Source organism: Portunus trituberculatus, chromosome 37 (assembly GCF_017591435.1).
Source record: "Portunus trituberculatus isolate SZX2019 chromosome 37, ASM1759143v1, whole genome shotgun sequence".
Classification (NCBI taxonomy): Eukaryota; Metazoa; Arthropoda; class Malacostraca; order Decapoda; family Portunidae; genus Portunus; species Portunus trituberculatus.
The window spans coordinates 22,390,820-22,400,927 of NC_059291.1; the positions used below are offsets into that span (position 1 = coordinate 22,390,820).

The 10,108-nt window shown below is 41.7% G+C and overlaps 1 protein-coding gene across 3 annotated transcripts in view; it reads left to right on the forward strand.

The window, feature by feature from the left end:
* The window catches only part of LOC123514395 (high affinity cGMP-specific 3',5'-cyclic phosphodiesterase 9A-like), a 459,159-nt gene that overhangs the window by 447,192 nt on the left and 1,859 nt on the right, over positions 1-10,108 (forward strand). For all 3 annotated transcript variants that reach the window (XM_045272307.1, XM_045272306.1, XM_045272305.1), the window contains 2 exons: positions 9,437-9,598; positions 9,841-10,108. The exon at positions 9,841-10,108 is cut by the window's right edge and continues 1,859 nt beyond it. In XM_045272307.1, coding sequence (XP_045128242.1) covers positions 9,437-9,598; positions 9,841-10,108 — 430 coding nt within the window. The remainder of the gene's footprint in view (positions 1-9,436; positions 9,599-9,840) is intronic.

The window sequence follows — 10,108 nt, forward strand, 5'->3', positions numbered from 1 at the left end:
CATCTCGTTTCTCCTTTGCCCTAGCACATCTTGCATTAAACCAATCTTTCTTTCCTTCTTCTTTAGGTCTATATTTGGAACATATTCCCTGACCCCAGTTTTGTATATTTCCAAAAATAAGTTATATTTCTCTTGAACCGTTAATGAGTTTTCCATCTCCTCCCAGTTTACGTTTTAAAATAGTTCTTGAGATTCTCAATATCAGCCTTTCTGTAATTTAATCGGTCTCCTTTGTATGATTCATCTCTATCTTCCTTTCCTTCTTCTATATCCATCTCTAATATTACATGGTCACTCTTTCCCAATGGGCACTTGTATCTTATATCATCGTTAATTGGTATATCCCTTGTAAAAACTAGGTCTAATCTTGCCGGCTCATCGTTTCCTCTGAATCTTGTGTTTTCCTTTACTCTTTGGACCATCAAATTATCTATCATTAGGTTCAGGAATCTATCTCCCCAGGCATCTTCCCCCATACCACTTTCATAATTTTCCCAGTCTACCTCCTTACAGTTGAAATCTCCTATCAATATCACTTTTCTCCTTTCCTTAATGATTCTTGTAAGACTCCTTATTGTGTCATCTATCATGTCTCTATATTCTTGGTTAGTCCATGAGTTTGTTTTGGTGGCACATATGTTCCAATGATTGTTAACTCCTTTTGTTAATATGCATCTTAACATACAGTATTTCTGATTTTCCTTCCCCAAACTCCACTTGATTTACCACTATCTCCTTCCTTAACATCATCATGACTCCTCCTCCTCCTTTACCCACTCTGTCTCTCCTCCATATATTATACCTTTTATCTATGTCTATTTTATTGCCTCATTTAACTTTGTTTCCACCAGGCATACAATATCTGGTTCTTCTTTCTTTATGTAATCTCTTAATTCTAATTTACTAGATAAAATCCATCTATGTTTGTATACATCATTTTAATCTCTTGTTCTTATCATTTTAGTTAAACTTGCTCCATTCTTTTCTCTTCTTTCTCTTTTATATACCATTTCCTTATCCTGTCTCCTATAATTCTCCAAAAATGCCTTCTTCTCCTCCTCTGACCTTTCATTATTTTTTCTCTTGCTTCTGCCACCAGTTCATTGTGTCTCTTCCTTTCCTCCTCGTTTCTATTTTTCTTTATATATATATCTTTGCAACCTTCTGTTTCTCTGAGTTTCGTTTTCTATATAGTACTTCTTCTGCTGCTGCTTGTGATTTTAGTAATATCTTAATTGGTCTCACTGTTCCTTCTTGATATGGTCCCATTCTATGGATTTCTTCTACTTCCTCTTCTAAGTTCTGTCTATCCTCGTCATTCAGATGTTTTAGTAGGTCTTTTACTGATTTCATTTCGTCTTTTTCCTTCTTGGTCTATATTTAACATTTTTTCTTTCAGTCCAAAAATAATTACACTCTTCTTTTTTTCCAATTTCTCTTACTAAATTTTCTTTTTCTTGAGGACTCCTATCATTTTGCTTGTCATATTTTCATCTCTTTCTTTTAACTGTTCTTGAAATACTTCTTGAAATGATTCCTTGTCTTTCTTATCTTGGATTCTCCATGCTTGTACTTCTTTTTTAATCACGTCTTGTACTCTTTCTTCTTCTTTGTTAACTAGATCTTTTAGCTTTTCTTTTTCTTTCTCGGCTTTACCGAGTCCTTCTTCCATCAATTTCTTATAGTTCGCTATTTGGACTTTTAATTCTTCATTTTCGGTTCTTAGCCTAGTTTCGTTTTCTTCCACTCTTTTTATCCTTTCTTTCAATTTCTGGAGCTCTTTATCCTGTTCTTCATTCTCTTTCATTCCCATACTCTCCTTTATCAATTTATCTAATTTCGTTCGATAGTTAAGACTCTATCAAATAGTGAAGTTTGCGCCGTATCAAAGCCTTCAAATTCTCCTCCTCCCTCACCAACATTGTCATCATCAGCTTTCATTCTTTCCCTTGTCACATACCTGCATTTAGATGGAATCTCTTTCTCACTCATTATTATTTAACACTGTATTCTGCTACTGCTACTACTACTGCTACTGCTACTGCTGCTGCTGCTGCTGCTGCTGCTGCTACTGCTGCTGCTGCTGCTGCTGCTGTTGCTGCTGCTGCTGCTGCTGCTGCTACTGCTACTGCTGCTGCTGCTGCTGCTGCTGCTGCACTGCTACTGCTGCTGCTGCTGCTGCTGCTGCTGCTGCTGCTGCTGCTGCTACTGCTGCTGCTGCTGCTGCTGCTTCTGCTGCTGCTGCTACTACTGCTGCTGCTGCTGCTGCTGCTGCTGCTGCTGCTGCTGCTGCTGCTGCTGCTGCTGCTGCTGCTGCTGCTGCTGCACCTGCCACCACCACCACCACCACCTGCTGCTGCTGCTGCTGCTGCTGCTGCTGCTGCACCACCTGCTGCTGCTGCTGCTGCTGCTGCTGCTGCTGCTGCTGCTGCTGCTGCTGCTGCTGCTGCTGCTGCTGCTGCTGCTGCTGCCATTGCTGCTGCGGTTGTTGCTAATGCTGCCACTGCTGCTTTGCCTGCCCACTACTACTACTACTGCTACTGCTGCTACTACTGCTGCTGCTGCTACTGCTGCTGCTACAACAACTACTACTACTAATAATAAATTATATAAGATCAATCAATCATGTGGGGCATATGTCATGGGGCACGTTGCCTTTCCTACCCTATGGTGCCACTCCAGGCAGTCATGCCTTGCGAGTCTCTATGCAGGCTCCATTCCCGAGCCAAGTAACTCCCAGCAAGAGGCCTCAACTTGCCACAGCCATGAGTTCTGTGGATGTCTTCTTCGCCTCCTCCATGCTGGGTTATCCCTTTCAGAGACAAACCGAGATGTAGGATCGGCTTCCGTGTTGCGTGCCACATGCCCAAATAGTCACAGTTGGCATTGACAGACTATGCTAGTAATCACCTGCAAATCAGTCCCACGAAGCAACCACTGATTTGACACAGTCATACCAGCAGTACCCCATGATCCTGCAAAGGCATCTAGTACCAAAGACTTCAATTCGCCTCATCAGATTGGTGTTCAGCGTCCATGTCTCTGAATCATAGAGGATCACCAGTGACTTGAAGATCCGAATCTTCGTCCATCTGCACAGATACCGACAACACCAAATACTCATGTTGAGGAAGTCCATAACGCTGTGGGCCAGGCCAATCCACCATACAACTTCCTGGCTCGACTCACCATTGTTATGCACTACACTACCAAGGTTTGTGACTTTTCTGACATCTCAATATCCTCACCACACGCATGGACGGACTTTACTGTTTCATGCAGTAAGCCTCAAATACCTGAACCTTGGTCTTGCACCAGGAAACCTGGAGTCCGAAGGGGTTTGCCTCCTCGTGCAGTGCCTCTAGAGCCATTACCAGAACCTCCAGTGAGTCAGCAAAGATTACTGCATCATTGGTAAAAACTAGATCTGTAATCTCAGTATTGCCAACAGATGCTCCACAATGACTTTGGTCTACAATTCTGCCTAGTACCCAGTCCATGCAAGTGTTAAAAAGTGATGGAGAAAGTAGACATCCCTGCCTCACTCTTGTGTTCACAGGAAAGAAGCTAGACACGCCCCCTCCACACTTCACAGCACTCGCAGTCCCGGAGTAGAGGCAAGTTAATAGACCAATAATCCTTGTAGGAATCTTAGGGAGAAGCAGATCTCAGAGTGTCTCTCAATGCACTGAATCAAACGCCTTCTTGAGATCAACATAGGCTGCAAGCATCCCTTGTTGAAACTCACATCAGTGCTCCACCATTATGCAAAGCGCTAGGATCTGGTCAGTTGTTGACTTACTGGGCATGAACCCAGACTGTTCAGGTATTTGGTGTTTCAGTAGGTGACTGCAGATGCGCGTCAACAGCAAATGGGCAAGCATCTTGCCTAGTACACTGAGCAGTTTTATACTGTGGTAGTTGTTGCAGTCCTGATGATCCCCTTTCCCCTTCCAGATAGGGATGACCAACCTCCTTTTCCAGTTAGGGGGATTGGTACCTGTCAAGAAAGCATGCAACCCACAGATCATGGCCTCACCCCCTGCTTTGAGCAGTTCTGCACTGATGTTACAGATGCCAGCTGACTTTCCACCCCTCAACTTTGCCATAGTCTCTGACATCATCCATGGAAGGTGCAGTTTTGTCAATGGATGGATCAGCAACCAGGATCGGTAACCCTGCAGTTTGGAGCTGTCCGCTCGGAGGACCCACTGTGAACAGCTGCTCAAAGTACTCAGCCCATCTGCCCTTCTGCGTCTGATATGAGGCGACCATTTGCTGTTCGGATAGCGCTCACCTGAGATGTAGACATGGAGCAGAGTTTCTTCAGGGCTCGATAGACAGGTCAGAGGTCATTAGCATTTACATGACATTCTACATCCTCAGCGAGACCCCTGATATAGCTCTCCTTGTCTCTCCTCAGGAGAGCTCTAATCCTACATGACAGAGCCCTGTACTGGTCACAGTTCCTAGCAAGTCTGGCAGTGCAACTCTCCTCAATACTATCCTGTGTCTCTACCAAAGCAAAGCCACTCCTTGACCTTGGGTGCCCCCCAACACATTCCTTGGCAGCCTCAAGAGTCTTATATTTGAAGGTATCCCATAGCTCTACCAGGTCCTCGATTGTGTTGAGCACTCCAAACTGATTCAAGACTGTCACTGCATACTCCTAGGCACATGTGAAGTCCTTCAGTTTCTCAAGATGAAACACAGTGTGTTCAAATCTTGGAGGCTTTCTGGACTTGACATGCAGCTTGAGTGTAGCAACAAGCCTGTGATCAGTCGCAAAGAACTTTGCACTCCGAAAAATCCTCCAGTTCTGAAGGATCCTCCAGTGAGTACTAACAAGGATATGGTCAATCTCCTTCACTACCCCTCCAGCATTACTATACCAAGTCCAGCGGTGCAGTGCTGGTCTCTGATATCAAGAACCTGCAATTCTCGACCTTCTGAATCTTGCAAGATTCAGAAGGAAAGAGCTGTTGTCGTTCCTGGTGCCAGAGCCATGGGGACCAACACATAGCTCGTAGCCAGCTCTTTCAGTGCCAGTGACAGCATTAAAGTGCCCAAGACAATAAATGCATCACGACAGGGACACTGGTCCAGTACAGAGTCAAGTTTGGCATAGAATGTCTCCTTTTCTTCAGTTTCACACACCTTGGTAGGAGTATATACTGCAACAACAGACATGAAACCTAGACTATGCTTCAGCCTTTGTTGCATTATACACTCACCAACCAGAGTAACCTCTACAATGGACAACTGCAGCCTGTTGGAAACACTTATGGCTACCCTCTTGATATGGTGACCATTGCTCATACTGAACCCTTGTTAGTGATCTCGCCACTGCCAGGCCTCCTTATCTCAGAGAGCCCCACTATATCCACCCTCAGCCTTCTGAGTGATGAGGCAATCGTTGATCCTCTGAATGGCTCAGGATGTTCCAGGAGCCTACACGTAGAACCCTCCAAAGGTTTACCCCAAGAATGGTCCAACAAGCAGGTGCCACATCTGTAACCTCACTGGCATCCCCAAAGTTGAAAATAGGGTAAGGGGATCCTCCTGCCCCTCTCAGGACACAGGGATCTTGCAGGCTTTCCCTGCATCTGTCATATGGGTAGGTATGTTCCTCTGGTGCCTTGGCACCCAAGGGGTCTGCACGGTCAGACCTCCCTGCAAAACCAGATCAGGGTCATGGCTAGAGGCTCGCCTGCGCCTAGAGCTTTGACCCCGATCTCTACCACCAACTCTGCTAGCGGCTGTAGACTTTTTTACAGGGAGGGGCTGCAAGTCCATCCCAAACCAGTTAGGTCAGCCCTGGGCAGAGACACTGGTATTCCTGAGGGAAAAAAAAACTCTGGCTACCCCAAAAAAACAGGAAGGGAGGCAGAGACAGCAGAAACAGAAGGGGACTCACTCCTCACATGGATAGAATCCAAGTGAGCATGAAGATGCTGAATAGAGATCTAGTAACAATATGTTATGATATTTTTTAACTTACTTTATGTTTCTCGTGCATCTTTTTATGTATGTCTGAAGACAATAGTTCATATTATTACTACTACATTCTTTTTGGTTATTCTTTTTCCAGAGTTGTAGTTGATTGTTTTACTCATATGTTTGAGTATGTGTATGTACGTATGAGTATCTATTTTTCTGGTTATAGTGTACAGAATCTGTGATAGACTCATACAGTCCTTTCTGCATATCTCCACATGTTCAGTTTTTCCTTAAAGTTGTGCACACTACACTCCTTACTGATATATTTTTCTATGGAAAAGTATATATTCCTTATGTCACTCAAACATTAATCTTCCTTTTCTTTTCTTTTTTTTTTTTTTGTGTGTGTGGCCTTGTGTGTAACTGGTATTTTTTACTTTCCTGAACAGCAGTTTCTATTGATCAATTTTTTTCTGCTCTATTCTACAATATTCATAAATTGATTTTCCCAGTTTTGGAACTTTCTTCATTGCAATTCTATGAAACTTTTTTTTTATGCTTCTTCATATATGGAGACCACACTGATTCAGCACATACTATCTTTGGTCAAATCATAGTGGTAATTTTCTTTTTTATCCTGTCTTTATCAGTGTAGTGGAATGCTGTTCCAATATTTATCATGATTATATGCCTCTGAAAACTTTTTCTACAAGATTCTCCAACCGTTGACTACCCTTTATTATGTCTCTCAGATCTTTCTCTTCTTGTACTTTTATAATTTCTTCATTTCCCATTTTAGATGTCCAATTTGGTCTCTCCACTTTTTTTTCCATTTAACTGGTCAACAACCAAAATGCTTCCAAGACCAAAGTAGTTATTTTCAGTTAATTTTAGGTCGCTGATAATGAATATCATGGTTAAAATAATTTGTTAGCTCTGCTTTTCAAGATACACGTGCGTGTCACAACATGTTCCAACAAGTTTGCGGTAGTGTGTTTTTTACGCCAGTCACAGTTTGACTGCCCTTCAGTATTGTTCCAGCAGTCACACAAAGTGGTTGTGCTGTGCAAGTTTACATTTTGAGGTGCGTTTTTATATTTTTTATGCAATTATATAACCACTTTGTATACTGTAAAGTACAGGTTACAATTTATTATATTTTATTCTAACCTATAATGCATATGTTGCAAATGGATAATATATGATAACAAATTTATGACTTAATTTTATGTTTATCTTCAAATAGCTGTTTTCTTCTTTCAGATGCCTCGTACTTGTGTGAATGAGCCAGACAATTTCTGTTACATTTGTTGTGGGGTGACTTTTGCATCACAGAAATGCCGTATAACTGCTAAGGTTAGAAAGGCATATCACCTGTATTTTAAATGCAAGATTGGTGACCAGGATAAGAACTGGGCTCCTCATATATGCTGCAACACTTGCACTACCGACCTTTACCAATGGTAGAACGGGAAGAGGAAAGGAATGCCTTTTGCTGTGCCAATGACGTGGCAGGAGCCAACGGACCATACCAACAATTGTTATTTCTGCATGGTACCTCCACTACAAAAGGGCTTGTCTAATAAGAAAAAGGAGTCCATTGGATATCCAAACATTCCATCAGCTATTTGTCCAGTTCCACATGGACAAGGTTTACTTATTCCTGACTCACCAACTTCGGTATCCTACGAGTCCGAGTCAGACGAGAAAAGTGGTGAGGAAAAAGCAGAAAAGGATGACAGTGCTGGATTACAGAGTGACCAAAATTTTGACGAAGCACACAACTCTAGGCCACATTTCATAACACAAGGGGAACTCAATGACCTTGTTAGAGATATACAACTACCCAAGAGTAAGGCAGAGCTGTTAGGCTCTCGTCTTCAACAGTGGAATCTCCTAGCAAATGATGTGAAAATTTCAAAATTTCGTGACCGTAAGCAGAAGTTCAGTGAGTTCTTCATAATGGACGGTGATTTAGTGGCCTGCAACAATATCAATGGTCTGATGAAATCACTTGGCATCAAATACGAACATACACAGTGGAGGCTGTTCAAAGATTCATCAAAAACAAGTCTGAAAAATGTCTTGCTGCATAACAGCAATAGTGAACCATCAGTTCCTGTGGGCTCTGCACCGCACATGAAAGAAACTTATGAGAATATAAAGCATATGCTGCAATGTATAAAATATGATGAACATCAATGGCAGCTCTGTGGTGACTTAAAGGTTATTGCTATTGTAATGGGCCTGCAGGGCGGATACACCAAGTACTGCTGCTTTTTGTGTGAATGGGACAGCCGTGCAAAAGATTCCCTCTATATCAGGAGAGAATGGCCACCTCGTCAATCATTGGAACCTGGGGTGAAAAATGTTTTACATCTACCTCTCATTGAACCAAATAAAATTTTGCTATCCCCACTACACATAAAACTGGGGCTCATGATAAACTCTGAAAAAGCTATGGACAAATCTGGACAGGGATTCAAGTACTTAACATCAAAATTCGCCTCACTGAGCGATGCTAAGATAAAAGAGGGAGTTTTCATTGGTCCTCAGATTCGAGAGCTTCTTAAAGACGATGATTTTGAATCAGCCCTTCATGAGGAGGAGAAACCTACTTGGGAAGCATTCAAGTTAGTGGCAAAGGGATTTCTCAGAAACAGAAGGGAAAAAAAAGACGAAGAATTGGTGGAAAACCTCATCAAGGCTTACAAGAACATGGGCTGTAACATGTCACTTAAAATACACTTTTTGGACTGACACCGACTTTTTTCCAGCCAATTATGGGGCAGTTAGTGACGAACATGGTGAAAGGTTTCACCAAGACATTTCAACCATGGAAAAGCAGTACCAGGGTAAATGGAGCACAACAATGCTTGCAGACTATTGCTGGACATTGGCAAGAGATTATTCTTCAGCTCGCTATAAGCGCCAAGCAAAATGACGGAGAGTAGTTTAAAACATGAAACATACTATATGTTATAATTAAATGATGAAATGTCAAATGCCATGTGTATCTTTAAACCTATAGCCAATATGCATTTTTTAAGATGATATTTGGATTCAGTTCATGAAAATACATAAGAATTAACTAATCTCATTTAAAAAGCACAGTACTTTCCAAAAATTGTTGACCCGTGATGTTTTTTTCACTTTATATTACATTTTTCATTTCTTAATCCAATCCCAGATTATATTTAAATAATTAAAAATTTCATAGTTTTGTTGTTTTTTTAAATATCTTTGTAGTTTTGCATTGTCTGAAAACACAATAATGTAACTCTTAACTCCTTCAGGGAGTATTGGTGCCAACACTGATCCTTATGGTACTCCATTATCTAGTTTTCTCCATTTTGACTTAATATCTTTTACCACTGCTCTCAATTTTCTTTCCTTTGAGTAATTTTTCATCCAGTTCTTCTATGTTTGTGTTTTTGTGTTGTGTGTATGTGTTTGTGAGGGTGTTTGTTCTCATATAAAAAAATATTTCTTGTAGGAATTCTTCAATCAAAGTGATCTGGAGAAGCTTGAGGGGCTACCAGTCTCTCCATTCATGGACCGGGAGAAGGTCACTAAGCCTTCCTCACAGTGCTCCTTCATTGGCTTTGTCCTGCTGCCTCTCTTTGAAGCTCTAGGAAAGGTCCTCCCAGAGTTAGATGTGAGAAACCCATCTTCATTATTTGTTCAAATAGTGTGGAAAATTTAACAGAACTTATTGTCTATGAACTGAAGCATTTCTTTGTTACATATTCTATGAGCATATTTTCTTATTTATTTGGCTTTTGTAATAAGTACTTACCACATTTTGGGGTGTGTGTGTGTGTGTGTGTGTGTGTGTGTGTGTGTGTGTGTGTGTGTGTAATAATTAAAGCCTAAAAATGTATTATTACATTTTCCCAGGAACTGATTATCCAGCCAGTGAGGTTTGCATTGGACCACTATAGAAAGTTAAATGAAGCAGCAAAGAAGGCTTCAGAAGAGCAAGAAAACATCCTGGAACCAGCAATTGAAGAGGAGGAATTGGAGGTAGAGAAACCCAATACTAATAGTCACCTCACTCACCTGTCTAGGGAAAACTCTAAGAGGGTTGTGCAGAAAACAGAAAGTTCCTTCAGCATTGGGAGCAGGGCATCATCACGGATGTCCATGTACCGCTCCAGCACTTGTG